The 17998-nt window shown below is 40.4% G+C and overlaps 1 protein-coding gene across 1 annotated transcript in view; it reads right to left on the bottom strand.

The window, feature by feature from the left end:
- DNTT (DNA nucleotidylexotransferase) overlaps positions 1-17998 on the bottom strand; it is a 100067-nt gene that overhangs the window by 55982 nt on the left and 26087 nt on the right. Inside the window, exons 4-7 of the mRNA XM_033148094.1 lie at positions 14894-15064; positions 14157-14228; positions 7266-7389; positions 3860-3992 (exon numbers count right to left, since the gene is read on the bottom strand). Of these exons, the coding sequence (XP_033003985.1) occupies positions 3860-3992; positions 7266-7389; positions 14157-14228; positions 14894-15064 (500 nt within the window). The remainder of the gene's footprint in view (positions 1-3859; positions 3993-7265; positions 7390-14156; positions 14229-14893; positions 15065-17998) is intronic.

The raw sequence follows: 17998 nt of genomic DNA, 5'->3' as shown, positions 1-17998 counted from the left end.
CATATGTTATGCACTACATAACATGTCACTCAATTCTCTCACAGTAAATTTTTGAAGACGCACCAGATCAGCAACTTCTATTAAACACATCCGCAAAGAGCTCTCTAGACTGAGACTGAATGTATTTTTGGTGGGTTATACAACAGAATGGATTGGTGGGGTCCCTGGGGGAAAACCCTGATGTGCAGTGGAGTACTTTACCAGAGGCAGAACTGAGGGCATGGAACATGTCCAAAGGCTCTTCTTAGCCTCTGTCCTTGACAGTACAGCCAAATCCCACTAGGATTTGTTTAAGTTAGAGGCGTGTGCAAACCAATTGATTGTCTCAAGCGTCCATGCAGCAAAATTACCACAATGCTCCCTTAAAGTAGATTTGTTCCCACAAAAAAGGGAAAATAACAGCTTGACAACACAGTTGTCGTCCCCAGAACTGCACAGTGAAGAAATCTACAAAAATTACTGTCATTTGCACTTGAGCATCTCAGTACAAATTCTCTTTTCCTTTATTACAGCTAATGTTTCAGACAAAGGAAAAGGCGTACAGAAATCACAGCTTGGTACAAAGTGGCAACATCTTTTACTGTGTTGACATCCAAGTACCATACAGACTCACCTCCCTGGCTGAGATGGTTTTCAGCCAAGGATTTACTTTAGATCTATTCTGGCTGGGTGATATATGGCAGGCTGTACTCCTTTAATCTTTAAAGCGGCCTTTCCCAACCCAGAGTCCTCCAGATAGTTTGGACTACAATTCCCATCAGCCCATATGGCCAATAGCCAGGGATGATGGGAATTGGGAGTTAGAGCACCAAGTTGAGAAAGTCCTAAGCTTCTCCTTTGTTCCAAATTAGGTTTGAAAGAGAAGGGATGCCTCAATATTGTTTTAAGAGTGAGAAATAAACAAAACTTCCTTAGTGACAGGTTTAAAGTCTCATGCTTCTTGTTTGGTATAAGGTGGTACCTACCTATTATTGTACTGCAGCACTGCATAATATGTGGCAGTCCACATTGATAACTCATAATATCATGTGCTGATTCTTAACACCTTTGCCAAAATGTGTCTACTGATCTGCTTTGTTCAACAGCCTTAATAAATAAACAATAAAATGCATTCCCATTGACGGTGTGGGTGGAAAAGCAGGAGATATATTTAGTCTTTTATCACAGCTGTTCTAAATTTACACAAGACTTTCTGCTTTGCCATTTGTTTTTCGAAAATCACCCAGATACAAGTGTGATTGCTGAAAGGCATTTTTATCATCTCCCAGCCTGGTACACCAGACAGACACAAGCTAAAAGTTGCAAATCACAAGGGGGGGGGGGGACATTTGAAATTCAGCTGGGTTTTTACTTCCACTACACATGCACAAGTAAAAGTACAACTTTCATGTAGCCTAATCCCAACCATATTTACTCATAAGTAGGGCAGGGGGAGATTAGATTCAGTTTGCATTGAAAGGCAAACCAGCCTAATTCGTACTTTTTGAAACAATGAGCAAAGCAAACCACAGTCAGTCTTCAATATTTGTGCTTCCCTTGATTTTGCAATGCAGTTCTCCAGTCAAATAATGTGTACAAAAGTGCATATACTGGGGCAAAGAGTGCACAAAAATGCAAATGTTAGTGAAATTAATATACACAAATGCATTGTAATAAGGGAAACTGCTTTGGAAAAAAAGTATATTATTAGGCAAAATGCCATGAAACATATGTATGTTAGGAGAGATTCACACTGAAATACTAATGAATATTCATGACGGGGTGTTTTCTTTTAAATCACAAACTGGTGTGGAAATGTGGACTGGAAAAATAAGAAACAACAATGACATATTTGTCCATGCCTACTCAGAAGTAAAGTCCACTGACTTCAGTAGTGATTACTTCTAGATAAGCGATTTCAGAATTATGGCCCAATAGTCTGAAATCCTAAGCATGCATTTTGGGGAGTAAATTCCATTGACTTCAGCTGAAAGATTAATGCTTCACCTGAGAATTGTGAAGTGGTACATTATTCACATAACTGTACCATGTATTTCTAGGTACAGATTTACTTTGAACCTGTTTACTTCCTGTACTTACCTCAGGCTGCAATGCACAAACCAATTAAGGCATTATATTTCAATGTAAATCTAATTTGGTGTGATTTACTGTCCATAGATTTGTGTTTCATATCTGCTTGCCATATTTTATTTGTTATGAATAAGAGCTAACCTGTGGCTGACATAACCTGCATTTCACATCAGGTCAGTGAAAAACCAGCTTGTTTTGTATGTAGGCATTTAAGAGAGTAGAAATGGTTGGTTTGGTCAGAAATGGCCTCTGCTGAAAAGTTTCATTGCTTCTGAACTGAGCAGTATGGCTTGACAGCTGATTCATGTGAAAAGATGGGAAAATGTGTGTGTCAGATTACTGTCAGGAATCTGTTTCCCTCCTTTTTTAAAAGGAAGTGACCTCTGGTTGAAGAACTAACCATGTTTTATCTTATCACCTGAAGTATCTGCCTCTCTGGAGTGTCCTTTCATGTGAAGGAAATGTTGGCCAGAGAAGGAACCACACTTCAGCACCACTGAGGGACAATTCACAGTGGCACGACACTTTTGGCATAGTATAGCATGGAAAATGGTTGAATGTTAAAATCGGTGCTGAAATTATTGCTTGATTTCTTCACCACAAACACAGATGACAGGTCAGTACCACCATGGAACAACTGGCAAAACATTAATTTCCAACTCTGACAAACACTTAGCTAAAACTCAGTTCTTTGCAAAGCAGAGATATACAGTTAAATCTCAAGATATATAAATGCAACACATGGGCTGAACAGATTGCAGAGAACTATCTTAGCTTCTGCTGTCATGTTTTGTTGATGTGGCATGTGTAAGAACCTTGGGGAAGAAAGTTGGATGAGTAATATATGCTTCACTTTCATATAAATGTACTTCAAAAGGTACAAAACAGAGAAACAAACAGCAATCACGACTTCACTGTGCTGATAAGACAGCAGATTTACAGAAAACACACCCCTCTTTCTAATACAACTAGGAAACAATGATCCACCCATTAACAAACTGTCTTGGGCTTCAGACCAATTTTCCTGAGGTTTAATACTTTTGGGATTATCAGGCTACCAGGTAGCGTTTGTATTCCCTTGTCAAAAAAGCAATATAGGGGAGAAATCATTTAAATAACAGAGAAGCAATCCTAGGAATCACACACATGTCTAATAAAATATAACATTGCAGCAATAGACATATCTGTCTCAGAAAGGTCACTCTAGCCTTCAGAGCTGCTTTGAGAGTGTTGCCCTCAATCTGTCCTGCCTCTGAGACAGATGTGCGTGTTGCTTCTGTACACTGCTAGGTATTTAGATTGAGGGCCAAAATAGACGTGATAACTTCCCGCCGCTTGCCGCAAAAGAGTTGGTTGAATCTATGTGAGCTTTCTAAGTGACCACTTGCAAAAACTCAACTGCACTTTTGCAGAGTCCTCCTCCCCATCCCTCAACCTCCTCTGAGTCTTCCTCTCCCTGTCCCCCCAGTGATGTAGCTACATGCGCACAGAGGATGAGAATTCTTTCCAGGAGGCAGTTGGAATCGGTGTGGTGATGGGTTCCCAAAACGCAAATGTAACACCCTATGGGCAGTAGGGGCAGTAGACACCTGGGCCATGGAAGCTTTTAATGACCTGGTTTTTGGAGCGGGGGAAGGATGACTGGTGGGGGGCAGCTTCCTTGAGGCCTAGGAGGATGGGCAGTAGGTGAGATTGGTCCCAAGAGAGCTTTACCTCGCGCATCACCCTTTGGGACATGATGTCCCACAAATCAAAGGTGCCCCAAAGGCTCATGGTTCATTATACATACCTTCTGAAACCACCAGTCAAAGTTACCAAAGCACTGGGGGAAAATCTCCGCACAGATTCCTTAACAATTAGGCTTGCTGCATCTGCCTCTGCCTTAGATACACAGCTAACAAGGTCTTCATAGTGTAGTAATCCTGAAAAGCAATTTAAGTTTGGTATAATGAGCATAGTCTAGTGGACAACATATTAAGCCTGAAAATCTAGGAGGCCTAAGTTCAAGTCCTAGATGAAGCAGGGACTAATTGGATGTTGCTCAACTCACTGTCAGTCTTTGCTTGCCATCTAATCTAAAAATTAGCTACCTCGTAGGCTTGGAATAATGATCATAATATATTATGGAAATGTACCAAGGCCAATAAATAACTTTTACTAACAGTTCACTCACCATTGTTGTTTTCTAACCAAAAGCTGGCTAATATTCCATGAATGTAAATATGTGTGTCACATTTCCTGCAAAGTAGTGATATCATTGCAGGAAATTTCCCCTAAGCGACAGGACTCAGTGAGATTTTGATCCTGTGCTAAATGAGTGGCATTTTTCAACTAAATGCATACATTTTACCAGGGAAAAAAAATATTTTTTTAAATAGAATGCAGGGGAAAGGAAATATCCAAGATTTTGTTTTATTTTAAAAGAGACTATTTATTTTGTTATATGACAATTGTGTGTGTTCTCTGTTTCAAAATAAAAGCTCCATTAAACACCACTGAAAGATACATAAGCTCCACAGGGTCAATCATTTTACAATATTTTAATCTGCCTATCCCAGAAGGTTTGCTCATTCAGGCAGCTCAGATCCTAATACACAAACCTGCCGTGATGTTAAGATCTGCCGTGCAGCCTTTCTACAAGTCCCTGCTTCCTATATTGAATGGGTGGGTAGAGTTTTCTCTAGTGATCTTTGTCTTTGGAAAGTTTCACAAATAAGACTTGTTTCACACTGATGTTGCTATCCTTTGGGTGCCAGTGTGTTAGTTCGCATAGAATTGCACTGGTTTTATTCAGGTTTTGTTCTTTTCCAGAGTTCTGTCTGATTATTTTTGATTGGTTACTTTATACTGTTGTTATGCAACTTGCTCCATGAGGTTTCCTCCCATCCACACAAAAAGAGGATGTAAAAATATACGTAATGATGTCGAGTGCAATAAGACCATCCTTGTTTTCAAAACAGAAAAGTGAAGTCTTGAAGAATGAGTTTTTTCCAGTTAAGGGGGAAATGTGGCTCTCTGTACCTATCGGGGCATAGCAAGGGGGGCGTAGGGGGCATTTCACCCCAGGTTCCATAATGGAGGGGGTGACAAATTATCAAGGAACAATTATTGCCCTACTAGACTTTTTTTTAAAAAAAATGCCTGCTCCAAAGGTCTTATCTTACTATACTAGGGATTATATAGCTATATATGAAATTTCATGCATATCGGTTAATATCTTGACCCTCCTCCACCCAAATAGCTGTTTACTTGGCTGTTTTCCTGTGTCGTGAAGGCTGAAATTTCAGTCCAGTGGAGCACTTACTGTTCCCAACCCTAACCCTGTGGAAAGCCATCTAATTAGACTTTAATTTGATTTTGAGATGTTTTTAGGAGGTAATTTAATTATTGTTTGATTTTATGCCAATGTTATGTATCTGATGTTAGCCACCCTGAGCCCGACTTTGGCCGGGGAGGGCGGGATATAAATAAAAGTTTTTTATTATTATTACTTGTTATTATTCCTTTGTAAGAAAATATGAAATAATGTAAAACCATTTTTGCGTGGGAGGGGGAATCAATGGGGGGTGGCGACAAGAAATTTTCTGCACCGGGCACCACCTGACCTTTCTACGCCTCGGGGGGGGGGTGAATTTTTTTTTTACCCCGGGTACCAATTTACCTTGCTACGCCCCTGCTACCTATTGTACTGCCAGTGAGATGGGGGCAGCATAGGAATAAGAATCTGAAAAGAAATGGATGGGTATCTCCAGTCAAGGAACTTGCACTTGGCACTCTCATGAGATCCATGCTTCAGATTATGCTCCAGGAGTCTGGCAACACTGAAAACACAAAGCAGGACTACAGAGTTTATGTAAAGGTAAAAGGTAAAGGACCCCTGGATGGTTAAGTCCAGTCAAAGGCAACTATGGGGTTGTGGTGCTCATCTCACTTTCAGGCCGGCATTTGTCCACAGACAGCTTTCCGGGTCATGTGGCCAGCATGACTAAACTGCTTCTGGTGCAATGGAACACCGTGACGGAAACCAGACTGCATGGAAATGTTGTTTACCTTCCTGCTGCAGCAGTACCTATTTATCTACTTGCACTGGCATGCTTTCGAACTGCTAGGTTGGCAGGAGCTGGGACAGAGCAATGGGAGCTCACCCTGTTGTGCGGATTTGAACCACCAACCTTCCAATCGGCAAGCCCAAGAGGCTCAGTGGTTTAGACCACAGCGCTACCTAATCATTTGAGAGCAGGGAGCCTTGGGGGGGAGAACACACTGGGGAAGATACGGACTGAAATTGTTCAGTGATTAGTTTTCATACAGAATAAACTCATTCGACCCAAAACTTGCTTCTTTTTGGAACCAGAAAAAGGGCCACTGAAACAGAAGGCCTCAAATAAGAAGTCTTTATTGTTGTACATATTATGTAAAAAGTATACATTTTTGTATACAGGTATATGCTGCAAAATGAGAGGTAACCCACTGAAATGGCCAAACAGTTTTGAGTATGAAGTTTCATTTAAAATTCTTCCTGAAAACTGAACCGACGGTTATTGTAAAATTCCAGAGGCTAGGCCTTTGGCATAAATTCATCTAGAACTCTATTTTCTAGCTCATGGTTGGCATTGAAGGATTGATGGTTTGGGTTTTGTATTTGCTGAAGAAAAAAGTGAACATTTAAGTAAGGAGGAAGGGAAGAAGAAAAGATTATCATCAAGACAAATAAAACAAATAAATGGCACTTTCTCTCTGAGCACTGAGCTACCAAAGGAACAGAATTTGACTTATTTATAGCATAAAATCCAATTTATGTGATTCTTGTGCAGTTATTTTGTGGCTTAGAACAATATTTGTTGGCAATACTAATTTATTTCATTTTAACAAGAGGATATTTCCTATCAAGATAATGTTTATTGAGATAAAATATGAAACATCTCATTTTCCAACCTAAAACCAATCAGGAGAGTTTTCTTTATATTACCCAGGATGATTGACCTTGTAATTTATCATGGGAAATAGAGATCTTCAAAACAAGCATGTTCTTGTAAAAAAACATTCAGCTTTATTACATATTCTGTGAATAGCCAATAAATATGTAAGACATATGTGGATGAAATAGATGACATTTTTACACTCATCAGTAATAGCTATTCTGATCCATGCTGCTTTCAAAACTTAACCTAGATTCCATGGTAACATGACATTACCTGCTCTTTGCATTCTTGTCAGTTTTAAGTTCTTGTCGCATTTTACTTCTTCCAGTGTCCGGAAACCCATCCTGTACCACTTCTCAGATGTCTTCAGTCCCACTCCAAAAACAGAAGTGAAGAGCTACACAGAATGGAATGGTGCTCAGTTTAATGAGCTATGGGTCTTTGGGATAGCTGTGGACAACAATGCTTCCATGTTTCCCTCTTTGGCATTTTAGCACAAAGTCTCAGCCCCATTGCCCCTACTCGATTGCAAATGATGACCACAGAGTTCATGTCTGGTAGGATTCCATGAATTATGAAGATGACAAATACTCTTAATGCTGTTGTACGCATTCTGTAACCTTTCTTCCACTCTTGGGACAGGATTCTCCTAATACACCTTGCCAATGGAAGCCCTGCCAAGGCAATTTCCCCCCTCTCCTCTCCCATGTGCCCCCTCCCCTATACATTGGCTTGAGGGTGTTGGAAAAGCCCCCAGAACAGCACACAGGAGGAGAAGAAAAAGGTGTATTGTTCTATCTGGCAAGCTACAATGTTTTCACAGACAGAACATTGGGAAGGGTTTGATGTTTAGACAGTATCATAAAGATATACAAGGTATTTCGTTTAATAAAATGTATTAAAATAAATTATTTTCAGCTTTACGAAATGACAGGAAAATGGCAATTTCAGTTTCTCTTCTTTAGGGATAGCAATAACTAAGACCTAATATTGGTGATATATCGGATGCTGGATCAGATTGCGGGTGTGGCAGGAAAGGCCTACATTGTGGGCTGCCCTAAGCTGGTCTTCTTTCCTGCGCATGCTGAGAAGGTGAACTGGGAGATAAATCTCTCGTGTCACCAGTTGTCAGAGTCTTCAGGTGTCCCACCTGCTTTTTTGCCATGTAAGCTGCTACCAATAAAGTTGTGGCCTGTTTAACCAAGACATGTGTCCATCGTCATCCTTCTCCTTCTTACGCATTGCCTGGATTTCACTTTCTCTTTCTCTTACTGTCTTCCCTTAAGTGGGACTATTGTCCTTTGTTCTCTCTCTTTGCTGTCTGATGCTAGAGAGAGAGGGAGCCATGTTGAAGAGCTCCATGTGTATTATATGTAATAAAGTAGGTTAGCCAGCATACTGAGTTGCTGTGGTCTGTCACGCAAGCTGGGCAAAACTCTGCAGATCCAGTAAGTGTGTTGATGTCTTCTGGCATCAATCACTGAGATGTCCGGGGGCTGTGGAAGGCTAAGAAGCTCCCGAACGATCGCCCAGGAAACAGGGAACATGCCAGTCAGGCATGTGTCTCTGCCAGCGACCTACTTGTGAGTAGGTCATTTCCTTACCTCAAACGTTTTGCCAACTCTATGATTCTATCAGATATTCAAGAAACACCATATAGCTAGCCAGCCAGAAATAGGGACTACCCACTGGGAGCTTCTCCTGTGCAAGTCTTACAGAAATGAACAGGACTTATTGAAAAGCACATCCATACTCTTGTCTGAGTCTTATTCCTTCCATTCACTGAAGCTTTTACAGGAGAAAAGTCCTGGTGGATTATTCCAAATAATGCATTTGACTAATTGACAATTGCTATACAGTGGTACCTTGGGTTACATATGCTTCAGGTTACATACTCTGCTAACCCAGAAATAACGCTTAAAGTTAAGAACTTTGCTTCAGGATAAGAACAGAAATCGTGCTCTGGCAGCGCAGCGGCAGCGGGAGGTCCCCTTAGCTAAAGTGGTGCTTCAGGTTAAGAACAGTTTCAGGTTAAGAACGGACCTCCGGAATGAATTAAGTACGTAACCAGAGGTACCACTGTAGTAATATTTTATAGGAAAAGTGAAGTGCAGCAAACATTTCCAGATATGAATCCTACATGAACAATGCACTTTTATATGTATTTTATCAATGTGGTGTTTCCTCAATGCTTCACAGCCATTTATTTGATTTGAGAACTGTCTGTAAAGTCCCATTATAATTTGCTTCCTAGTGAGTCCAGCCTTTGAAACATGGACCATGCTAATTTTATCTTGTCTTTCTAATGAGACTATTTTTTTAAACAATTACGATAAAGAAAAGAAGGGGATGGAAATCCTGGACAATTTAAAATACATATTACTCGATATTTAAGATATAAAGAGTGAAATTACCTACTCTTTGTGGACAGCTTTCTGTTTATGAGGAAGAGTAATTGTATTTTGTAATCTCATTTTTCAAAAATTATTTAGATTCTTATCTATTAATTTTTAGTACTTTGTTTGCTTAGTGGTGTTTTAATGGGATCTAGAGGATTCAAAGAAGTTGTATTAGTTCTTGTGTAAAGATTAGAATGGTTTTCTTTTATATATTAAAAATGGGCTATCAATGATAGTAAAAGGAAACAAAATTAAAAACTTTTCTTCCTCTAAAGAATAGTGTCTCTTTTAAAACTGTGAGTGAAGTTAGATTCACTGATAACTGTCTTTCTGTTAGTGAGTAGTTTTACCTGCACTTACACTTCAGGACAAAGAAATTTCCTTTGAAATTAGTCTCAAAGGAGTCAACTAAACTTACTCGCAAGTAAAAATTAATCCTGATGACTTGTGCTTCTGCTTTTTGCACCTTCAGTAAGATGGGATGGAGAAACTTGCACATCTCCCCAAAACCTGATGTTCAGATGTGTATGAATTTTGTACATCTTATCATAAGTATGTACGTTTCCCTTATGCCATTCTTGGGGCCAGTGAGCCTTTAGCTCCTGGAGGCGGGCCAGAGGGAAGACTTCTCCACTCAGGTCTGCCACCCAGGCTCAACCCCCACCCTCAGCTTGCCCCTGACTGGACAAATTCAAATGGCAGCGAGCTGGGGAGGCATTCCAATGGCAGGCCACCATGGTGAAGTCAATTTGACCATCGGGTATGTGAGGGGCTGCCATGCTGGGCTACAACCACCACCTACCTTCCAGACCAGTTAAGAGGCCATTACCAGAAGAATAAAAATCAGAAGTCAATTGTGAACAAACCCCTGTACAAATTCATTTACAAGAACAAGCAGACTGAAATACCATTCAGCACCCATTTGTGGCACAGATGCCTAGGACAGAGAACTCCAGGGGCCATAGAGGAGTTCACAAAACAAAATTCAGCAAAGGAGATGAGGATGTTGTCATGCTACTGGAGTGTAGGGCATGTACTGTAGAAAAGTGAAAGCACCCTACTTCCCAAAAGCATCCAAAGCAAGATTACTCATTCTTTGGAAAGTATCCACAGTGACATTTGTGAACCCAAGAGGACTTACATGCCAAGTGGGAGCAAATACCTGGTGACCTTCATGAAGACTATTCCAGGCACACTGTCACATCTCTCATGAAGCAGAAAAACGAGATGCTATAAAAATTATTAGAGCTCATGGCAGCACCCAGAAACAAGCTTCAATGGAGGCTACAAATACTCTACACAGACAATAGGAGGAATACAAAGGAAAGGAAGTGAAAGCCTATCCGCAGGAACAGGATACGAAACACTAGAGAACCATGCCATGGCCACCTGCTGGATCTGAAATTGCAAGGGATGCTACTTTTTCCTTCCTATCAGGCAGCAAAATGTATTGGGCTGGCCCTGCAAAACTAGCATGGCAGTGGGTGCCTGGTGTTCAAGTGGAAGAGCCAAAGGTTTTGCCAAGAGAGGGGAAATGTTGAAATTTCATCCTGCAAAGTAATCTCAAATCTGCCCGACAATGAGGCCAGGAAGCAGAAAGAGGCAACAGCAGGAGAGAGCCAAACCCATCAAAATGATAAGACTTAGAAGCTCACCCTGTTGCTACCTGGACAGAAAACTACAGGAGGTAAATTGACATTTAAAATAATACTCAGTGCAGAAGAGGAGTTCCGTTTATAGATGTGTGGCCAAAGAATATGATGAAACATTCACCCGAGTTGTAAAGCACATCACTATAAAAGCACTCCTAAGTGTGGCAGCCAGAAGGGGGATGCAGATCAAGGACCTAGGCATAAATATTGCCTTCTTGCCTGGTGTCATAAAGGAAGACACTTACATGGACCAGCCACCCCATTTATTGGAATTAAAGGACAAGAACCTCATGTGTAAACCTCAAAAGAGTGTCTGTGGAATTAAACTGGCTGCTGGAGCATGGAATGAGAAAATAAATTAAGTACTTACCAAGGAATGATTCATACAAGGTAAAGCCGATCCAAACTTGCACTCCAGAAAACAAGAGAATAAATGGACATATGTGGGCTGCTTTTTCATTGTTGATATCATGATTTGCTTTTAACGAAAGCGAGACAAGCAATGGAATAATATGCAAATCAAATCAACATTTTGAAATGAAAGACCTGGGAAACATCTCAAATCACCCTAGCATCCAGATGGAAGGAAGGGAAGACAGGAACTTTAATTGAAAACAAAAAATATCACAATCATACTGGGACATTTTAGCTTGAAAAAGATACAAAGGTCCACTCCAGATTGTAACTATTTTGTGGGAGGAATTCAATCACATACCGGCAGATTCAAGTACTCTGGCACACTTGCACTACAATGTACAAGTAAAAAACAATGAAAACTGATGGGAAAATGTGCTAGAAAGTGTGGGGCAAAAACAATAGATTGATGGAAAGTCATATAATTTCCACACAAATCAGAACCATTGCTCAATGAACATCAGACATCATAGAACCTCCATGCAAGCTTTGTGCAGAACAAATCAGGATGAATGCTCAAGTGAGCAGCTCAAACAAAGTGAAAACCACCATAGTAGTAGGCTGAAGTAGGCACCACTTCAAGCTCCACACAACAACCTCCCCTGTCATCCTTTTAATAACAGGCAGCAACATGCAGCACTGTGTAGCCAGGGAAGCAACACAACCCTGCCCAGCCCAGCCCACTGCCCACTACTGATGCTGTTACATCTATAGAGATAGAGCTGGATCTGCAGTAATGTTGTGCAGGAAAAGTCATAGCACAAAGTGACTGGAATGCAGTGAAAACAGGGATATGGTAGCCAAGGGGAACAATCCACTCAAAATTGCAACTGCCAGCAACTGTAGATTAAAAGAGAATTGAACATGTGGAGGCTGACTAGGCTGGGGGTGCCACCACTCTCAATCCATCAACATGGGGAAGGAACTATTAGCTGGACCAGTTGAAAAGATGCAACTGATACACCTTCCTCAATGGAAGAATAATATGTGGCAGGTGCAAAAGTACATCAGGAAGCCATTTAGATTAAATTTAAGACTGGATAGACCTGAACCAATATGAGTGTTCAAGCACAATCAAGAATCCGAAAAGGTTTAGCAGGCATCAACAAGAAATTGTTGACATTCAGTATTGTCCATCTGAAGAAAAGATTGCAGATGTGCTCTGGAATTTACAGAAGAATGGTACACATACCATTGAAAAGGGATGCAGAAGAAGTTACAACATGCAAAGAGATTCAGATCATTGGTCTTCAGTTCATGGTTTGGGACCTATTATTTAGTGATAGCTATTATTATTATTATTATTATTATTATTATTATTATTATTATTATTATTTAGTGAGACTAAAGTGAGTCTCAGTTGCAGTACTACCATCATATAGATAGATGATTTAAAAATTAAGAAATGGGTCCCCAAAGGTATGTTTGGGAAGAAGAAGAAAAAGAAGAAGAGGAGGAGGAGGAGGAGGAGTTTGGATTTGATATCCCACTTTATCACTACCCGAAGGAGTCTCAAAGCGGCTAACATTCTCCTTTCCCTTCCTCCCCTACAACAGACACTGTGTGAGGTGAGTGGGGATGAGAGACTTGAAAGAAGTGTGACTAGCCCAAGGTCACCCAGCAGCTGCATGTGGAGGAGCGGAGACACGAACCCGGTTCACCAGATTACGAGTCTACAGCTCTTAACCACTACACCACACTGGCTCTCTGAGTTCCTGGTCAGAAAATGTAAACAAAAAAACCTACTGATCAATGTATACTGTCTATGAACATATTTTGTTCCTTCCCAACAGTAGGTGGGGCTGCAACCTGTCTTGTGAGTTGGCTAGTGCTTGTTTGTTTCTCTTTTTTCTCTGATCCAAGTATTTTCCTTTCTATCTTTTTGCTCCTTTTGTTCTTCTGATGTCAAGCTATGCAATGCTACTTGCAGTTTCTGGTTGTAGTAAACTATTTGCAGAATGAAATTCTGTTACGTGTGTGTCTCATTTTTTTCACAGCTGTATTACCACCCCACAAACTGTTCACAATCATGAGGAAATTAAGTGTGGTGTAATTGTTCTGAGGGCTTTTTTAATTTTTAAAAAAACCCACCTCAAAATTATACTCAGTTTCTTCTTAATATCCATTTCCCCCAAATCCAACTAACCTCTATGTGTGAAGAGAGAAAATGTTGCTCAGTTGACATATATAATTTGGACAGTCATAAAATTTTTCTTTGATGCCAGGATTCATGTGTAAATGTCAAAATTCACCAGACCTTGAGCATTCAATGTAACATATTTTATATATTAACTTTGTATGTCAGTCACCTCGGAATAACTTTGGCCCTGAAAGGCGGCACTGAAATACTGGAAATATTTTAAAAATAATAATAATAATAATTTAAATCTAAATTAACATTTAGTATTTGTTTTCTTATAGTTTCCATCTAAGTAATTCTTACAGGTTTGAGAACTTTAATAGACATGTGATGCTCCCTTGCCTGTAAAAGCTATTTCATTTGTTTCAACAGACAGAACATGTACACTTAAGCAGTCATTTTCTCATTTGAGCCATTGACTGAAATAATAAGGTTTCCCTTCATGTCTGAAACCAAGTGACTGTGCACATTGAGTGGGATGGAAGGCAACATATTAAGGGGGCAAGCTAGAAGATCAATTCTATGTGCAAAGAAAAAGAAAAGAGCAAAATAGACTTACTTTTATTGATCTATAGTTTTCACTGTTTAACACGGCATTCACTCGAGGACTTTCCCCATCTTCTATTATATCCTGTATATATGAGATGCATACAGATCTTTGTTGTAGGAAAGTTTTTAATAGGGTTTGTTTATAGGAGAATAAAGTCCGATGAGGTCATGTTTGCAAACTTACCACCCTCAACTTCTGAAAGCTTGGCAGTTCTGTTTTAAGATGAAGGCTGCCGTAGATGTCAACTCCCTGGGCCCTGGGTGCCCAAGCACCCACAAAATTCCCCATGAAGGGGCCAAGCACCCACAAATTTCAGTGCCAGGGCTGCACTGTTGTGGGGCCAAGTTGGCACCCCTGAAGGCTGCAGTTTAAGTCGTGAGGTCAGGAGAGCTGAAAATAATGCTAATATATTCTACAGCTGACAAACAATGTCCCCCCTTTAGTTCCAGATAGGACATGGGTAGACAAATCTAAAAAGCTTGGGCATTAACTCTGGAAGTGTATACTCAATTCTGACCAAACTAAGTCTCCTATGTATTTTTTACTCTAGGAGGCTTACCTTGGTCAGAATCAAGTTAACGCTATATGCATTGTCTAGCATTTGTAGTCTTCATTTAATTGGGTTATTATTCATCCCACAATATATGTTCTTTAATTGTTTTTTACCTTCATTCAACAATTCTGCTAACGTCAAAACACTAAAAAGATAATGTATTTGGTTTTTTTTAAAAGGCATTATAACTTACCTCTATGATCCCTTTGACTTGTTCTCCCATCCAAGGCAATCCTTCAACATCACTTACTCTAACGACAGCAAAAGGAAGAAATTTCAACACAGAAGCAGCTCTTCTAAATGCAAGGCAATGCCCTTCATCTTCTCTGAACTCATAGTTTTCAGCCAGTACTTCAAACGCATCCTTGGTGGGGCAATGAACGAGGACAGAAGCAGAGAATGAGTTGTTTAAAAAACTGACACTCATACATTCCATACACAGAAAGTTTAAACTTGCAAGCTGATGCACAGACTTCCTTAGAGCGCAGTGAATGTAGCATAGCTAGTAACTGTCTGTGACATTTTGCTCTTAGGTATACTTAATAAAAGGACCTTTCCATGGACTGCTTTGTGGCTTTTTGACCTAGAGAGGAACAGGTGACATATCACCGCCAATTTGACCAAAACTCCAGAGGCAGGAAAGGTGAAATACTGCAGTTTCTGTAATACTGAGAAATCTGCCCAAATCCTCTTTGTCAAGCATGTCATGGCATGACATCTTTGTTTCTTTGAAACAATCAAATAAACAGGCTATAGCAGGGCCAGACTGAACTAAGCCTGACTTGAGGGGGGAAATGGTGGGTGAGGGGGAAGAGTCAGTAGGTGCAAAAATTGATCTGGGGCTCCTATATATTGAGCATTGGTCCTGATCTGCTTTCACAGTTCTTGTATTTATTAAGCATGCATTCTGGTTTGTTTTACAAAGCAGCTATATGGCAAGGAGCATTCACGCTGAATTCATTTCCACGTCATTTTCCTAACCACACAAAGTCCATTTCTTTCTTTCTTTTTAAGTGGGCTTGTTCTGCTAGGACAAAAGAGTGCTTTAATCCACTAACTGCACAAACCTCCCACAAAATGGTAATAGTCTGGAGGTGCCCAGAGAAGAAGAGTTTGGATTTGATATCCCGCTTTATCACTACCTGAAGGTGTCTCAAAGCGACTAACATTCTCCTTTCCCTTCTTCCTCCACAACAAACACTCTGTGAGGTGAATGGGGCTAAGAGACTTCAAAGAAGTGTGACTAGCCCAAGGTCGCCCAGCAGCTGCATGTGGAGGAGCAGAGACGTGAACCCGGTTCCCCAGATTACGAGTCTACCACTCTTAACCACTACACCACAAGGGAATGAGGAATATAAACAAGCACAGCCTGGATATTTCTTTCCTTTTCTTTGATAGGGTTCCAACTTCAGGCCAGTAGTTTCAATGGAAACACTTCTTTGCAAGATGATGGGCTCTTTCTAACGAAAAGTTATAGGTTGCATTTCAGCTAGCTGAAGACCTTTCATTAAAGCTCAATGTGTTTTATGAGTCGAACCTATGTGAGCACTGTTGCATTCAGTGGAACCTACTCCCAAGGAAACTACACATAGAATGACGTTGTTCTGATCCTAATACATTGGTTGTTATCCTATGTAGTATTGCTGTTTGGGAAGGGAGTGAATAAATAATGGCTCGACACATTATTGGACTCTGTGGGGGCTGTGATTATGGGGGCTTTCGTGGTTAGCTCCTTCACTTCAAAATTCACCACTACATGGCAGTGGTTTTGTGTTAACTGGTCCTCCAATGGGCCTAAGAGTGTTGTCACTGTTGGTGCTTCTCGGTGGGAGACGGCCTTCTCCCGCCACCAGTCCTCCTCCGGAGTTCCAAGCACGACATGCATCTGAAAATGCATGCATGTAGTAAGCAGCAGTCAGTAGAAGCCAAGACTGAGGATTTGTGGCATCTGGGTTTAGTGGTTTATTTACAGGATCGAAATAAAGAACAGTGCCATCATGGCGTTTCTCTTCTCCTCTGAGAGAGAGCAACAACAGAACAGAACAAAGAACAAAAGAAGACGGAAGTGGCGCACAATTCCTTCCGTTCTCATGCTTCCAAAGAATGGAACACACAGAGCATGTGATCTAGTAGTCACACACTCTGCAGCATGGGAGAGAATGAAAATCCTGACAGTCATGTCTTATCTAATAACATCTGACAAACCTAATGGTATCCTTATTCTTGGACCCCTTTTTTACAATTAAAGCAAGAAAACTCAACCAAAGAACAGTCATTGTTCTCAGTGGACAACATAATGTGCTCTCTCAGTTCAGTAAATGTGTTACCTTGGCAAATGTGAGTTTGGAGAAATGCATTTGCCAAGATAACATCTTGTTGCAGCCTCAAACTAATTTGGGAGTCCAGCTTGGGTGACTGAAATGCGAGGAAAGTTCGCAAGTGTCAAATCCTTTTCTGTTAAAGTGTACCGGACTAGGACGGTGCATTATTTCTGTTGACAACAATGTATGTTATGTTCACTCATTGTCGAGTTATGTTTTCATTGGGGGGGGGGGGATAACCAAGAAAATGCCAGGCTTGTCAGATATTAGGCAAGACATGACAAGAATCTTAGGTCTAATGAGAAAACAAAAGCAAAACCAAAAATGTCTAGGGCACACTGTAACGTCTGGCAAAGTTAGATAACATACTGAAATGTTCAAGTGGCAGATCAATGTGTGTGTTTCTTTAAAAAAACAAAAACCCTTGGCTTTCAAATCTTTTTAAGTATACTAGTCTTTCTTAAGATGATCAGTATTTGAAACAAAGTACTTAAGTGACTGGACTTAATTTTCAGGGGTCCCTTTACCCTTTACTTTTTTACTTAAGTGTCACAAAGTTCACTGGATTTCTGAACTACTCTTAATTGCCAGGTAAGATGAATGTAAATTAAGTTTATTCTGGGACAGTCTCTTATGTTCTTCTGTCAGAGGATGATGGGATTTGTAGTTCAGCAACAAATAGAGGGCCATTGGTTAGCTATCTCTGTTTTAACTCTTTGCCCCATCACAATCCCAACTAGGACCCCTCACCCTATAGGAGGGAAACTCACCAGCCCCAAGTGCACCAGCTATTCATAAAATAAATAATGAGCTGTAGAAAAGCAGGCAACATGACAAATGTCATGTCTAGTTTGGGCTCTGGTACACTATTCATCCAAACCATGTTGTTTACCTTGAATGGTAAAATATGACTTCTGCAAATTGCAGTATAAGAACTAGATTACAGAACACTTTGATAATAAAATGAAAACTCTTAT

Source organism: Lacerta agilis, chromosome 5 (genome assembly GCF_009819535.1).
Source record: "Lacerta agilis isolate rLacAgi1 chromosome 5, rLacAgi1.pri, whole genome shotgun sequence".
Taxonomy (NCBI): domain Eukaryota; kingdom Metazoa; phylum Chordata; class Lepidosauria; order Squamata; family Lacertidae; genus Lacerta; species Lacerta agilis.
This window is presented reverse-complemented; position numbering and strand designations above follow the sequence as displayed.